Genomic DNA, 17370 nt, shown 5'->3' with positions numbered 1-17370 from the left:
TGTCACTCTGTCCATTGTCTAATTTCCTCTTTCCAACAGATTCCCAAAGGAAGAACCTTTCGAGATGTATGTAGCAGCTTGGTCCTTAGCAGCAGTTCAGAGGAAATGACACTCGAAGTCCTGGGGATAATTATCCCTGCTCCTGGATTTATCTATAAGCAGGGCTATCAGATTTTATTTCCAAATAGTTGCAAAATGCCATGTTTCTCTAATAGGTCAGAATCTGCAGCAACTCCTTCTAAACAGATACACCCAAGGCAATAAATGGAATCCCTTCACCTCCTCAGTACTTTCTACTTAAGTTGTTTTGGATTGGATGTGTTTAATTAAGGTAAAAAAAGATGTTGGTAAAATGGTGATGACAGGAAAGGTTTCAGTTTTTTAAATTAGTAATATAGTACTATAACATCATAACACTTTAATTTAAGCAATATTTTGCTAACATTTCTTATGCATTTTGACAAAATTAGCCAGAAAAGCATTTTAGCATCCATTAAAAGTTACATTTTAAACATTAACAATTATCAAATGGTGTCCACTGCAAAAGTTATAGTGAATGTGTACTGAGTTGTGATAGGTTCACCTGCTCAATATGTCACTGCCCAAATCAAAACCAGACCTCTTTAAAAAGATGGAAGAATTAAGCATCTACACCTGTGGAGATGACGCTGTTCTTCCATCCCTCTCAAAAAGTCAGATCTTCTGCAGTAATAAAAAAAGGGAAGGAGCACTTTGAAAACATTGGAGGATTACAAATGGATAATGACAAATGAGTGAATGAAGCATGATGATTCCATCCGCACTAAATGTCTAATTGGAAGTAGCCAGGGACTGAAAAATATGAGTGTACGAATGTTGTTCCATCTGTCCCATACGAGTTCCATGGTTTGAGTGCAGCACTCCACTCTGCTGTTCACGGGCCCCCGGAAATGTCCCCTCTTTTTTTGCTCCCCAAATTACGCAGCTAAATATGTACCAGTGAACGCAAATCCTGTGATCTCTTCACAGGTCTGCATAATTTACATAAGCTATCGTGAATTTTCAGAGATTTTTACATTTTTTTTTCTTGGTGCCATTTTTTCCTGCCTTTTGTGTGCACCCCCACGGTCTTGTTTTCTTGGACAGGTGTAGCAGCCATATCGGGGGTCAGACTAAGTAGCCTCATGCAGTCTCATGCTTCATGTTCTTGCTGAGCTCTTTCTCCCTTGAATATATTGTTGTAAGCTGACGAGACACAGGAATTCCTTATCTTGTCAAAGGTCATACAATTGTATATCTTGTTCTCTGCTGTTCTCTTCTGTTCTCTCCTTATCATGGCTACCCTATAACCCAGTTCTTGTATTATAAACAATGGTGCTAGGAGGAAAAATGTTGAGGATTGCAACCCCATGCGGGAGGGGGAGGAGGAGCCGTTTCATATGTGTCACAATGTCTATAAAACCAATGTGCTAATGTAAATCGGGGCTTCTGGCTCTTTGGAAACGATTCCAGCCTTAAGCCCGCGCGTTAAATAAAGAATCTCTTTTTCCTTCACTCCGTGGTCTCTCTGACTCTGGGTTCTGCAACATAAATGGTGCCGTGACTCGGATGTGGCAGGCTCTGAGCCAGACAGGTGGCAGTTGCCTGCTCTTGATCGCCGCACCGGGAAGACGAGCTCGGCGCATGCCTCCCTTTCTTGGCGCCACCGACCTTTTTGTCGAGTGAATGGGAGAAGGCCTGCACCGGGATCGCCCAAACGGCAGCGAGCAGCAAGAGAACCTTGGGAAGCGGAGGAAGGAACTTGAGCCCTGCCTGTATCGTAGCTGCAATTGAGTTGAAACCCACATTGGAAGCCTTCAGGAGAAAGGCAAGTATATGGGAAAAAGAGGGCCCCGCCTTTAGGGAGAAAGGCCACTGGGCAGAAAAAAAGAGGGCCCCGCCTTATGAAGAAGGTCAGTGTTGGTGGTATACGTATACAAAAGAACCTACTCCTTGCGGGTAGAAGGGGGGCCTGATCACACCCCCGAGTGGGCGCCAGTACCTAGCACGCCAGTACTCAGTAGGAAGCTGAGGAAGCTGGGGAAGCCGTTTTCCGCTCTGGTAAAAAGTGGGAAAAGTGGGTGGCAGGGACATATGGATGTAGTGGAGAGATTGATGATTGTGTGAGTGGCTACTGCGGTTTCTGAAGCATACCGTTGACCGTCCGGGTGCCCAGGCCAGTAGCAAAGTGCGTGGTGTGAAAAATCCTCTTGTGTCGGCCAGTGAGACCCCTTACTCACTGACCAATTCCCATTCCCTAATTGTGTCTGTCTTCAATTTAGGAGGGAGGCTATGGGTGGTGGGGGAAGCAAACCTTGCACCCCCTTGAGATGTATGTCAAACAAAGAAGGAAAAAGGTTTTTTTTTAAAAAAGATTCAGAATAGAGAGAGAAAACAGCAAAAAGCTCAAGGTCGAGCTGAGAGGAAAAAAACAAGATCTGAGGCTGTTAATTAGAAAAATGTTGCAGGACAGTCTGGCTTTTAACAAAGCGTGGGAGCGTGAGAGTGTAAGGCCGAAGAAGTAGCTGTTAGCCTAGCACGCCGAGAGAGGGGGGGCAGGAAAATTGCCCACAACGTTCTGAGTTGTGCAACATCATCACCTCGCCTAATTGAGATAAAATCCCTAAGAAATGGAAACTGAAAATGAAGACTCAGAAGATGAAGGCAAAATAGAAAATAAAGGTGAAGAATCAGCCCCCAGAGCACAGGCTAGACCCCTCTTCGAGTGAAAAGTGTGCCATAAGACTGTCCCAAAGCAGAATGAAGCGGAAAGACCACGTTGAAGATCTCTGTCAAGGTAACCGTGTTTAGCTTTGAACTGTGTTAAAATTGCATAGAGCCTGTAGCTACTGACCATCAGCTATATGATTTCTGAAGAGCGTAACCATTAAGCTTTTGCCGTGGGATTCCCTGCAATAAAGAAATCTCACTGATTTGAGTGTCCAGTGTTACACTGCCTAAGTGTGTGTGCTAAAGAGACCGAGAAACCAGACAGCATGTTCCTGGCCAAGCCAAAATCACGCTACTGCCATGCTCCTGAAAGCTGCAATAAACTGTGTAAGCTGAAAGACCCAACCTGATTGAGAAGAAAATATTGGAGCAACTGTCTTAAAAAACAATGAGATCTGTGTAGCTGGCTGGCTGACGCTGTCAGTGATGTTACAACTTTAAATTAAGACTGTTTTCCTGTTTGAGACCCCAGCGAAGAAAGCTGACCTGAGTTATTTGTTGCCTGTGCCAAAGCAAGAATTTGGCTGCCCTGTACCTCATTTGTCCTGTTTTGAGCTTGGGATTTACAAATACAAACAAACTGAGAAGCTTGCCTTTGAAGTCCTGCAAATCACCCCACCGCCTCCCCGAAGATTAATGGCTGCTTGAAAAATGCAAGTATAAGGCGATGCCCATCACCCCCAGCGTCCTGAGTTTCGGCACTCAGTGTTTCAGTGCTTTTGTGTACCAGGTTAGAAAAGAAAAAAAAAGAGTAAGTTTTTAAAATGTCTGTGAGAGAACCTGACAGAAGTAAAATAAAATTTACAGAGGAGTTGCCCAGGTTAAAGCATCATGGCTAGAGAGCTGAGCTGTGCCGCTCTGTTTAAACAGAAGCCTTGCTAAAAAGTTAAAGGCCCTTGTCTGTCAGAAGGGGTGTAGGGCCACACTTCCCCTTTTTAAACTGATGCAAAAGTGGAGAGCCTTTGCTGGAAACATCGCATCTTCATTGCCCAGAGCCTTCTCTGTTTGCCTCCATCATCATCTGGGCTTTTTAGAGACACTCTGCACATGAACTAAAATTTTAAATTGTCACAAACTTGCCATGGACAGTGCTATGAAGCTTTTGATAAACTTGAACTCTCATCGCTGTGGACCGTGTGTCTATGTTTGTAGTCAGCTCAGTGTACAGCAGGCTGAGTTTGATCTATAACTTTTAGATTTCCTTCTGCCAGAACTCATGCAGCATAGAGTTGCCGATGCAAAAATGGTGACCTAGAACTCTGCGTGTGTGGGTATGCCCGTCCCTTGATTTTGATGGGCCCTGAGCTTTCAGCCAGAAGAGCAGTATGATTGCTGGATCTGCTCCATCATGCCTTACCATGCAAGAAGTGTTTTCCATTCATTGTGTTAAATTGCAGAAAAAGTTTGTTGTATATATTTTATGATTTCTTAGATATCATAAAGTATATGTGATATTTGCAGATTAGTGTTAGTTGCAACTCCAAATGATACTAAGTGTGGTTCCCAATGGATAACGAAGAGAAAAGACAAAAGCAAGTAGAAAAGAAGGAATAGAGAAAGTAGAAGACAGATAGAGAAGAGAGAAAAAGAAAAGGCAAAAGGCAAAGAAAAAACATTTGTAAAAAAGAAGCGTTGCCATAGTTGCCCCCAGGGTAAATTAAAAGCAGCTGATTATGCCTGGAGCTTATTACCTGGGGTAAAGTAGCCACAATAATGTAATAGTTCTTTAAGATGAAGAAAATGTAACTAGAAGGAGAAGAAGAGCCTATCCCAAATGTGTGTCAGTGGGACTAGTGTAAGGCAGAAAAGTTTAAGTAAGTTTAACTTGAAAAAGACAAATAAAGAGACAAGGCTGGTGCATGGAGCAGAAAGTTTTATATAAAAAGTTTGAAACATGATCTGCAATACAGGCAGATCAGCAAAGAAAAAGAAAGCAAAAGAAAGAGAAAAAATTTGTCTTCCCATACTAATAAATAAAAAGTGTTATCAAGCACTTTGGGAAGCGAAGTTGTTTACAGGAAGCTGTGCCTGAGAACCAAACACTTCTAGCCTATGCTGAAAATGCTTGCTAGTGTTATGGGTAACATGTATAGTATAAAAACCCATTTAGTGCAATAGCTCGTGGTTCAGAGAAGCTGTCTGATCCAAAAATTAAGTACGCCTGTGTGCTGTAAGTTACCCAATAAAGTCTCCTTGTAAGTAACCCCCCCCTGCTGGAATCCCAAAACACAAGTTGGGCTAGAGCGCCTCACCCAGTATCAAACCCTGCTGTTAGAAGCCATGAAAGGCAGGTATAAAGAAGTCAATTAATATGACCAAAGTGTCTAAAGTGCTGCAAGGTGCCACCGAGGCCCCAGAGCGTACTTGGAGCATCTTTCAAATGCCTATCGCCAGTACACCCCCCTCGACCCAGAGGCCCAAGAAGACGTAAACGAAAAAAGAAAAGAAGAAGACCCGGCAGAGGCAGAAGATTCTTTAAAAAAAGAACCAGTGTGCCCAGTATGGACAAGATGGACATTAGTGGCATGAATGCCCAAATAAAATACATCAAATACACAAAGGAGAAAACCAAAGGGGCCAGAATGGGCGAAGAGGGAGACAGCTTGAGAAGGGCCGTGACATTGACTGTGAGGGGCCGTGACATTGACTTCATAATTGACACTGGAGCAGCATCAAAAGCAAGCAAACGTTAGCCTTAAACAAGAAGTCCAAACACTGAGCAAAGTTCTTCAAGCCCAGCATCGCTTTGTCTTAAAAAAAAATAAGCCATTCCCATCACAGAAGCTCATCCGTTCCAACCAAGAGTTAAAGTATGAGTTAAAGAGGGAAAAATAACCCTTTGACTCCCAGATGGAGAGGACTGAAAACTGTCATACTTTCCACCCCCGCAGCTATGAAAGCAGCTAGAATTAAACCCTGGATACATTGGACACGAGTCAAGAGAGCGAGAGGAGGAGAGTAGACTATAAACAGAAATCCTGAAAATCCTTTAAAAATCATTCTAAAAAAGCAGTAAGAAGACTCAGGCTAGACCTTACTGTGGACACCCCAGGAGACTGTCCCCCTGCGTACGGTCAGACCTGCAACTGGAGAATTGAAGAAGGGGACTAGACCCTACTGCAGCTTGCCAGGTGAATAGCTGCCCAGCGTACGGTCAGATCCCAAAGAAGATCAAACATGCGTGTTGTAGTGTTAGTAGTGTTGCATTGTGTTTCCTTAATAAGGTGCAAAAAGGGGGGTCTGCCCCTAGAAAAAGAAGTTTGTCCCAGTGATTTGCTGATAATTACTGGCTTCACCTGGCTAACATCACGAGAGTAAAACATTTTTGTTTGCCAAGAGGTATACCTGCAAACAGGCTTATTAGCTCTTGCCTAATACCTGTCTGTAGACATCCTGGGAAAATTCAAAAAGATACCATGTTAAGAGTTTATGGTGTAAGTTTAACTTATTCCCAAAATGCTAATTGGGGCGTGGTTGCAAAGATCCTACCCCCTACAGAGTTCACTCTACGCACCCCCATCATTGCTGAAACAAATGCTACGTGTGCACAAATGCTTAATTGTCAAAATTTTTTCCAGAAAATACAAAGCTATCCCTGGCCCCCTTCCACTGTAATAAAATTCAAAACATATCTTTTAATGATGCCCACATACTTTTGCCTCATGGATGGTTTTAGACATGTAATTCCCGCACTTGGTCATTCATTCCTGCCAACTTGTCTGATAACCACCCATGTTGCCTCAGCCGCCAATTGAACTGGTGCCAATTCTTCCCCTGTAGCCTGAAAAAATCCGTCAACGGCAGCCTCGAGCACTCCAACTAACTAAAAATTGTAATAGTCATGTGCAGTTATATTCTGACTCAGAAAAATTGGCCTTAGCAATGTCACTGGTTAAGGTTCCAGGTTTAGCCTTGGCTAATGGTCTAAAGAACAACTGGTTAGCTTGCAGCTTAGCCAAAAGCATAAATGCCACCTCACAAGCATTGTCATTGTTAAATAAAGAGTTGCGTGATCTAAGAGGTGCAGTTCTAGAAAATAGAGCTGGTATAGATTACCTCTTCCTTCTTCATCATTTAAGTTGTGAGACACACCAAAAGCTCTGTTGTTTTAACTTAACTGATAATGGCAATGCTGTAGATGAACAGATCAACAAGCTGCACAATATAGTAGCTAACAAAACAATAAGACAAAACAATTAGCTCAATTAGTTAACCCCTTGGCTTCCAGATCTTAGCTAGCTTAAAAGCATTGTTCATCCTAATTCTACCAGTATTGTTCATAAAAGTTCTGTTATGTCTCTGCGTTCCTTGTCTTATGCGCTGTTTAACCAATCTGTTTTATGTCTCAGCTAGTAAAACTGCTGCCCTCTATGCTCTAATAGCCCAACAAGAGGCTAAGTAATATGTATGTCACAAAAAGCTTTGTATAGTTATCAGAAATGCTATAATTGTAATGAAATTATGCATTTAACGGGGGAATGTAGCAGCCATATCGGGGGTCAGACTAAGTAGCCTCATGCAGTCTCATGCTTCATGTTCTTGCTGAGCTCTTTCTCCCTTGAATATATTGTTGTAAGCTGACGAGACACAGGAATTCCTTATCTTGTCAAAGGTCATACAATTGTATATCTTGTTCTCTGCTGTTCTCTTCTGTTCTCTCCTTATCATGGCTACCCTATAACCCAGTTCTTGTATTATAAACAATGGTGCTAGGAGGAAAAATGTTGAGGATTGCAACCCCATGCGGGAGGGGGAGGAGGAGCCGTTTCATATGTGTCACAATGTCTATAAAACCAATGTGCTAATGTAAATCGGGGCTTCTGGCTCTTTGGAAACGATTCCAGCCTTAAGCCCGCGCGTTAAATAAAGAATCTCTTTTTCCTTCACTCCGTGGTCTCTCTGACTCTGGGTTCTGCAACACAGGGACTGTGGAAATAATTATTTTAGTAATTTCTGAGTACTTCTGGGGTGTGTCCCTCTTGTTTACTGGTCTAACATGAGTCCAGAAAACCCCAAATAATAAACACGTATTTGTTATTGTAATATCGCATGAATCGAATTCACATACCATCCTTCAGATTTATGGATTTTACTACAGATTTATTTCTATAAATTTCACAACTTTGAAAAGGAAAAAAAGGCTGTTCTACCACAAATTCCTCAGCCTGGACTGAAGGAAATCCAGACCCACTTAAATTTGTGGTAGATTTCTCTGACATCCCTACTGAAAGGCATGTTTTAAGTACTAGATCAAAGCACCATCATTCTTGCCTTCATTCTTTCTTTGGGGCAAATAATCAGTGTTAAATTGAAAAATTAGGTTCTCCTCCCCATTTTTCCTCAATAGCTCTATTCCATTTGAGCAGTCAGTTCCCCTATGTAATTAAAATTGAGTGAGGGAGAGCAGGGCTGAAACTGCTAGCTCTGTGGACTACCCCCCTTCCATCCCTGTTGACCTTCCCATATTGGGAGGGTCAACTGTACTTGTGTATGCTCCCCCACACAATTTAGAACTCTGCATGGATCTGGGTGTAAACACAGAGATTATGGCAGGCTTTCTGCTGCAGACATTTGCTTTCCAGTGCATAAAAGGCAGAAGGGTCGGTGATGGGAACATGATGGAGAGGCTAGCACACACATCCCCATTCTTGGCATGGGGGAACTGAAATGCCCAAATAGGGCTCATGCCACATGACAATTGCTTCCATTCCATTCCCTAGAGATCCCTTTGCAAAGAAAAGGTAGGGCTTCAGTTCCTGCCCTCTCCCTTCCTATAATTACACTCTATAATCCCAGTGTTATTTTCTAATTGTGTATATACCAAAACTACTTAACAAACCCTAATGAAACATTTGGCAGACTCCATCATCCAGGATTTCTACAGCATAAAGTGTGGGCATTTTGAATAATACAACTGTAGACTTCAGTGGTTCTTATGGTCATGTAGGTGGGTCAACTTCCTACACTCAGGGCATCTCTACACCAGCCTAAAATCCTGCATTTACAACAGGGCTTTCTGCTTCCATTTTAAATGCAGGATCATGACGACTCCCTTTTTCACCCACTTCCTTTTCCCCACCCCCACCCCCATCCCCCCTCCTTCTCCCTGTATCTGAGTCTTCCATTATCTTTCATTGATCTCACTCCTCTTCTTGCTCTTTTCCTCTTTTCATGGAGGGAACTTCGGGGAAAAGTGACCATGGCCACATCTATATGGCACCACTTTGACCCCCCACCCCATTGCAACTGCGCAGCAATGCGGCTTCGAGTTAGCATGCCCTGCAATACACTCGTGATGTACTGCATGCTTCCCTTGCAGACTCGCCATGCCCTTTTTTTGTTTGCCATTTTACTGAAATGTGCAGCTGTCCAGTCCTGTGAGTGTGGGGATGTGAAACTTCAGTGGCTTGTATATGAGGGGCTCTGCTGTGTCTTTCCATCCCTTTTAGGTAAAAAGTGAGTGTTTTGTGCTCCTTCATTTCTGCACCATCAGTTTGTCAGTTCCCCAGCCCAAGACTCTTGCAATGGTTCGCACTCACAAGCATGAGTGCTAAGTGCCTAGCCATCACTTTGAAATGGTGGCCGGAGCGACATTGTTCTTTCCCAAGACCACCCCCCCACCCCTTGGGTACTGAGTCCACAACCGTTGCAAAGACATGAAGCTGCAAAACTGTGAGAAAGTGTGATTACATAGATGAAAACACCCCGTGTGCCTCTGTAACTGTGCAGCTGCGAAGGGATGGGGGGAGTAAATGGCATCACAGAGTGATGCAGGCACTATGCATGCCTACAAGATGCCCACTGTAAATGCGAAGTCGGTTTGGGGAAGGAACAAATGGCCCGCAACCACAGGGGAACCCACAGCAACCCCCCAAAATCGCAGTAAAATTACTCCTTGGAACTCCGCATTTTCCAGGCGAAAACCACAGATGGCTGCGAAGTTGCCACTGTGTCATCTATCATGAGGGACCTCGACTTGCTCCCGCCCCAGAGTAAAAGCCTGGTGTAGATGGGGCCCATGTTATACTTGAGTTCTTGGTTCTAAAGGAAGCAAAAGCTGAGTGTAGACAAACGTGTACCCTAGATTTTAGGAAAGCTGATTTTAATACACTCAGAACAATGATCAGTAATGTCCCATGGCAAGCAGCCCTAATGAGAAAAGGAGTCCAAGATGGGTGGGAGTTTTTAAAAAAGGAAATTCTCAAGGCACAATTACAAACAATTCCAACAAGAAAAAAAGGTGGAGGACAACGGAAGAAGCCAATGTGACTTCAAAAAAGCTTAGAGATTACCTGAAAACAAAAAAGGACACATATAGGAAGTGGAAGGAAGGCCAAGCTACAACAAAAGAGTACAGGCAGGTAGCACAGAATTGCAGGGATGGTGTCAGGAAGGCTAAAGCTGAGAACAAGCTGAGGTTAGCAAGGGATGCTAAAAGCAACAAAAAGGCTTTCTTCAGATACGTGCATAGTAAAAGACAGAGGAAAGAAATGGTGGTTCAACTACTACATTTTTAGTACTAAGTGATTACTCAAAGCCAACTATTACTACTAAGTGATTACTCAAAGCCAACAAGGACTTGTTGGGAACAAATCCTGCCAGATGAATCTGATCTCATTTTTTGATCAGGTAACCTCCCTTGTGGACTGTGGGAATGCTGTGGACATAATATACCTTGACTTCAGCAAAGCTTTCAGCAAAGTGCCCCATGATAACCTGATTAGCAAAGTGGGCTAGATGAAACAGCTATCAGCTGGATCCACAGTTGGCTACAGAATCGGACTCAAAGAGTGCTTATCAATGGGATCTTCTCAGACTGGGGAGAGGTAACGAGTGGGGTACCGCAGGGCTCAGTCCTGGGCCCAGTGTGCTTCAACATTTTTATTAATGACTTGGAGGAGGAGGTGGAGGGAATGCTGATCAAATCTGCAGATGACACAGAATTGGGTGGGACAGCTAATACCCTGGAAGACAGAAACAAAATTCAAAGTGATCTTGATAGGCTGGAGCGCTGGGCAGAAAACAACAGAATGACATTTAATAGGGATAAATGCCAAGTTCTGCACCTAAGAAAAATAAACCAAATGCACAGTGACAAGATGGGGGATACTTGGCTCAACAACACTACAAGCGAGAAAGATCATGGAATTGTTGTCGATCACAAGCTGAATAAGAGCCAACAATGTGATGTGGCTGCAAAAAAGGCAAATGCTATTTTGGGCTGCATTAATAGAAGTATAGCTTCCAAATCACATCAAGTACTAGTTCCCCTCTACTCAGCACTGGTTAGGCCTCATCTGGAGTACTGTGTCCAGTTCTGGACACCACACTTTAAGAAGGATGCAGACAAACTGGAGAGGGTTCAGAGGAGGGCAGAGAAGATGATCAGGGGTCTGGAAACAAAGCCCTATGACGAGAGATTGAAAGAACTGGGCATGTTTAGCCTTGAGAAGACTGAGGGGAGATATGATAGCACTCTTCAGGTACTTGAAAGGTTGTCACAGAGAGGAAGGCCAGGATCTCTTCTCGATCATCCCAGAGTGTAGGACACGGAATAATGGGCTCAAGTTACAGGAAGCCAGATTCCGGCTGAACATCAGGAAAAACTTCCTGACTGTTAGAGCAATACGAGAATGGAACCAATTCCCTAGGCAGGTAGTGGGCTCTCCCACACTGGAGGCATTCAAGATGAAGCTGGACAGCCACTTGTCAGGGATGCTTTGACTTGGACTCCTGCATTGAACAGGGGGTTGGACTTGATGGTCTTGTATACCCATTCCAAACCTACTGTTCTATGATTCCAAGATCCTATGAACTCAAGCAGAACACAACAGGGTAATATGATAGCTCATTATCTGCAATGTATTTAAAAATGGAACAAAGGGCATTTAGTGCAAGAGATGCCTTGGAGGTTCACGGCATCATGTAAAAAGCCCGCAAACTTCCATGAAGGAGCAATCTCAATTGCAGGATAAAAGCTCCGTGTAAAGGAAGCCTCAGTCATGATTCATGATAATCATACATTCTGTCAATTACTAACAGATTAGTCCAGGTCTTCTACATCAGGTATCCCAGCTTTCTCTGCCAGTGTCTCTCTCCCCACCCCCCCATCTTTATTTATTTTGAATTAAATTTATAATTTACCAGTGTGTGCATATAACCATGTGATGAGCCAATTGGGTGGATACTGACTAGCATTTTGCCATACAGTCTACCTACATCTGCATTTCATGTACAGCTAAATTCTCCCAACCACTTGACGGGATGATACAGGAAATCCATCTACCCTAGGGTGAGAAATATTACTTCAAGGTAGTTTTGATAGTCTGTATGGGCTCTTTGTAATATCCTGCCAAGTGATCAGGAGAATTTTAACACACTCTTGCTTCCTTGGATTTCTAATCAGGTTTGGATGTGTGGTAATATTATAACCACTTGGCGTGACATTTACTATGCCAAGTGGTTATATCCACACTGTTATAAGTCACTACTTGATAAATGGTAATCAATATTTGATGGGATCATTTAGTAATGATGCCCCCTGTTAGAAAGGCAATTAGCAGAGAAAAACAAAAAAGCAAAACAGAATGAGTGTTTACCAGTCCCATACTCACACAGGCTACTTTACAATAATAAAAGGAGACCACACCCTTCTTCAGTCAAGGAAAGAAAGCAGGTTTACTTACAAATATTCTTGCATATACAATGCAGGTACAGGGTAGAGTTTCAAAAGAGTTTGTTAAATCCATTGTGTGTTCCATTACATTGGCAGGAGCGAGAGAGCAAACACATGTGCTCCCAGCAATGGTGGAAGTCAGAGAGAAGGGGAGGAGCAAAAGGAAGAAATCACAGGAAACCACATTGTAGGCTATAGAGATTCTAAGGCTACGTGTGGTCAAAATTCCCATGAACTAACTAACTGCAACACTGCCCCCTTCCAGTAACTTGGAGACAAGGTTGCAATATTCCCAACATTATTAACACATTCCCATTACATCACCTATGCTACCCTCTGCCTATCCAGCAGTAGGTAAATTCCCTGCCTCTACTCTGTCAGTGGCTGGTTTGTGAGAATCTAGAAAGGAATGCATTGATTACTAGGATCCAGCATGGGTTTACCAAGAATAGGTCATGCCGGACCAACCTTATCTCCCTTTTTTGATAAAGTTACAAGTTTGGTAGATCATGGAAATGCCATCAACAAAGTATATCTTGATTTCAGCAATTCAATATATCTTAATTTCAATATATCTTGATTTCAACAAAGTCTCCCACAATATCCTTGTTGACAAAAACTTCCTATGCACTGAGTTGATGGATTAACTGAGCTGTCTACGTGCAATCTCTTTCTTGGATAGTCACTGCCAGTTCAGACCCAATTAGTGTATATGGCTGCAATTTTATACTTTCTTACCTGGGAATAAGTTCCACTCAACTTAATTGGTCTCACTTCTGAGTAGACATGTATAGGATTGCACTGTTAGCGAAGTTAGGATTTTTTTTCAATTCCAGTGGATATGTTTTATGATATGGTTCCCCCACCCCATCTTCCCTCTCTCTCTCTCTCTCTCTCTTTGTGGTCCCCTGCCCACTTTTTGCTTTTGTTGTTGTTATGATTGTATTTGCAAATAAAAAATTAAAACATTTTTCCACTGGTTGCTACTGAGATGACACATAAAACTCCAATGTGCTTCATTGTACAGTTTAGTTTTAGAAACTATTTAGCACTAAATATATCTTTCATCCTGGGGGAACAACAGCTCTGGAGGATGGGGTTGTTGGGACCATGGAGCAAAGAGAAATGTTTAACCCTCACTCCCCATATGCCACAGTCCTAGTTTGTCCCCCTGCTCCATGACTGCTTTAAAACAAATACAGGTATGTGAAATGCAGTCACACATTTCATGTCTCGCCTACTTTGGGCTTCAAAACAGAAGCCATGAATGTTTAGCACAGTTTCACTTTTCTTATGATATTATTAGAACAATCCTTCTCTTGTTTCAATCAAAATGTGCACCACAAAGGAACACTTCATGTTACAGTGGAGGTTTCCCAATGCAATTTTCCCCATTAGGAAAAACTGTGTTAATATGAACAAATGCCGAGTAACTGAATTGCTATTATTTATATTGAGTAATTGAACTACTCCTTAATTAGAAGAAATTGAATTACTGAGCAAGAGTAATTTTAGTCCAGCTATTAAATATGAATTGCAGACATGGATAAAATTATTCTTCATAGCAAACTAAATAGCTAATATCAAGTAAGTTAGTGCCATTGTTAATGGGGCACATTGTAATTCAATGATCCTCAGAATGACTGGCTGACCGAAGACACATTTAAATGAATGGGAACTGTGTTGGCAGAGTGCTTTGAGGACTGAGAAGATGAAGGCTTCTTATATGAGGGGATATTAGAGAAACTGACATCGTTAACCTTGCTGCACACATTTTGCTACACAAATACAGAATTTGTCAGCCTTGTGTTATAGCAGACCTCCTTACGGCCATGCATCTGACAAAGTGGGCTCTAGTCCACAAAAGCTTAGGGCACAATCATTCTATTAGTCTTAATTGTGCCGCTTGAATCTGATTTGTGTAACCATATTTATTTGTTACATTTTTATCCTGCCCTTCCTTCCATGGAGCTCAGGGCAGAGGATATTTTTAGGGATTGGGAAGTCCAGGCCCCACCATGGGGAGTGATAGGCAGGCCTGACACCAACACCTGGCACCCTAGGGCATCTACAAGGGCCTCATTGCCCTAGTAGGTAGGGACCACTAGCCATTACGTGTCAAGCAGCTGGGTCTATAAGTTTCCCTTTAATTACCTTGATGCCTGAGAGTGACACTACAATGGGCACTCCAGGGCATTGTGGGAAATTACAATGGCAGCCCCCAGCCACTCTTGGAGCACTGCTGCCACCGCTATTGCCAAGTAACCCAAAATAAAATCTCCCTCATCCATGATTTGATTGTGGATGAGGGGGCTGACCTGGCATGTATTACTGAGACCTGGGTGGGGGAACTGGGAGGGGTCACTCTCTCCCAGCTGTGCCCTCCTGGGTACTCGGTGCAGCACCAACACCGACTTGAGGGTCGGGGAGGGGGGGTTGCCGTGGTCTATAGGAATTCAATCTCCCTCTCCAGGCTTCCTGCTCATTCGAGTGCAGATCTTGAGTGTTTGTACCTTGTGTTGGGTACCTGGGACAGATTAGGGATTCTGTTGGTGTACCACCCACCCCGCTGCCCATCAGACTCCCTGCCTGAGCTGACGGAGGTGGTCTCGGACTTGGTGTTGAGGACCCCCAGGATGATGGTCCTGGGGGATCTCAACTTCCATGCCGAGGCCGCTGTATCCGGGGCGGCTCAGGACTTCATGGCCGCCATGACAACCATGGGGCTGTCCCAACATGTCATCGGCCCAATGCATATAAAAGGACACATGCTTGAACTGGTTTTCTCGACTGGGCAAGAGGATGGTGATCTGAAAGTGGAGGAATTAACATCTGTCCCTTTGTCATGGACAGATCACTTCCTGCTGAGGTTTAGACTCCTGGCGGCCTTTCCCCTCTGCAAGGGTGGGTGACCTATTAAAATGGTCCGCCCCCGGAGATTAATGGATTCCGATGGATTCCAGAGGGCTCTGGGGGATTTTCCTGCTGGTATGGCTGGTGCTCCTGTCGAAGCCCAGGTCGCTCTGTGGAATGCGGAGATGACTCGGGTGGTTGACACGATCGCGCCCAAGCGCCCTCTCCCTCTGAGCAGAGCCCGGCCAGCTCCTTGGTATAGACCTGAGCTGAGGGCAATGAAGCAAGAGGGGAGACGGCTAGAACGCAGGTGGAGGAAAACTCGTGCTGAGTCTGACCGAACACAGGTAAGAGCCCACTATCGAGCCTACTCTGTGGCAGTGAGGGTGGCAAAGAGACAGTTCTTTTCCACCAGCATTGCATCTTCTCAGTGTCGTCCAGCGGAGCTTTTCCGAGTGGTTCGCGGCCTGTTACATTCTGGGCCAGGGAGAGAGACGGTGGAACCCTCGGTAGCACGCTGTGACAAGTTTGCGCGGCACTTTGAGGATAAAGTTGCTCAGATTCGTCATGAATTGGACACCACCATTAATGCAGTTCCATTGGTAGAGGCGTTCAGAGCACTGTCTGGTCCAGTTTTATTGGATGAGTTTCAGTTACTGAGGCCTGAGGATGCGGACAAGGTGCTTGGCCAAGTCCGATCGACCACTTGTGTGCTTGACCCTTGCCCTTCATGGCTTATTAAATCAAACAAGGAGGGGTTGTCTGGCTGGGTCCAGGAGGTTGTAAATTCCTCCTTGAGAGAGGGAGTGGTGCCTGCCGCTTTAAAAGAGGCAGTAATTAGACCACTCCTGAAAAAGCCTAACCTGGACTCGGAGGATGTTAACAATTATAGGCCAGTGGCCAACATCCCCTTCCTGGGCAAGGTGCTTGAGCGGGTGGTTGTAGGACAGCTCCAGGCACTGTTGAATGAAACGGATTATCTAGATCCATTTCAATCAGGCTTCAGGCCTGGTTTTGGAATGGAAACTGCCTAGGTCGCCCTGTGGGATGACCTCTGCCAGGAGAGGGACAGGGGGAGTGCGACCCTGTTGATTCTCCTGGACCTCTCAGCGGCTTTCGATACCATTGACCATGGTATCCTTCTGGATAGGTTGTCTGGGTTAGGAGTTGGAGACACTGCACTACAGTGGTTCCGCTCCTACTTGGATGGCCGATTCCAGAAGGTGGTGCTGGGGGATTATTGCTCTGTGCCATGGCAATTATGCCATGGGGTTCCACAGGGCTCTATTTTATCCCCCATGCTGTTTAACATCTACATGAAACCGCTGGGGGAGGTTATCTGGAGGTGTGGGCTGAGGTGCCATCAATATGCAGATGACACCCAGCTCTACCTCTCTTTCTCATCAAAACCAGGTGAGGCAGTGGCTGTTCTGAATCAGTGCCTGGGCACGGTAATGGACTGGATGAGGGCTAATAAACTGAAACTCAATCCAGACAAGACAGAGGTACTGTTAGTGGGTGGTTCGTCTGCCTGGCTAGGTGATATTCAACCTGTTCTGGAGGGGGTTGCACTCCCCCTAAAGTATCAGGTTCATCGTTTGGGGGTGCTCTTGGATCCACAACTGTCACTTGAGGCACAGGTGAACTCAGTGGCACGGAGCACTTTTTATCAGCTTAGGCTGGTATACCAACTACGCCCTTATCTGGACAGAGATAGCCTAGCTATAGTTATCCATGCTCTGATAACTTCTCGTCTGGATTACTGCAATGCGTTATACGTGGGGCTGCCTTTGAAAACGGTCCGGAAACTTCAGCTGGTCCAAAATAGAGCAGCAAGATTGTTAACAGGGACCGGCCTGCGAGCTCATATTACGCCAGTACTTTTCCAGCTGCACTGGCTGCCAGTCCATTTCCGGGCCCGATTCAAAGTGCTGGTGTTAACATTCAAAGCCCTTAACGGCTTGGGGCCAGGTTACCTGAAGGATCACCTCCTCCCACATGTGCCTGCCCGAACCTTAAGATCATAGTCAGCGGCCCTTCTCCGTGAGCCCCTGCCAAAGGAAGTGAGGCGGGTGGCTACTAGGAGGAGGGCT

General features: G+C 44.4%; 1 protein-coding gene across 1 annotated transcript; it reads left to right on the top strand.

The window, feature by feature from the left end:
- The first annotated feature begins 553 nt into the window (after nt 1-553).
- Nucleotides 554-16840, top strand: LOC146348679 (uncharacterized). The gene is made up of 2 exons (XM_084853733.1): nt 554-2815; nt 5640-16840. Exon 2 carries the CDS (start codon nt 15346-15348, stop codon nt 16309-16311), a length of 966 nt encoding a protein of 321 aa, XP_084709859.1. The 5' UTR covers nt 554-2815; nt 5640-15345; the 3' UTR covers nt 16312-16840.
- The last annotated feature ends 530 nt before the right edge of the window (nt 16841-17370 follow it).

The sequence above is a fragment of the Heloderma suspectum genome, chromosome 4 (genome assembly GCF_057233095.1).
Source record: "Heloderma suspectum isolate Gila_16-S chromosome 4, 16-S_ref, whole genome shotgun sequence".
NCBI lineage: Eukaryota > Metazoa > Chordata > Lepidosauria > Squamata > Helodermatidae > Heloderma > Heloderma suspectum.
The sequence above is the reverse complement of the archived record's forward strand: the minus strand, read 5'-3'. Positions and strand labels throughout refer to the sequence as shown.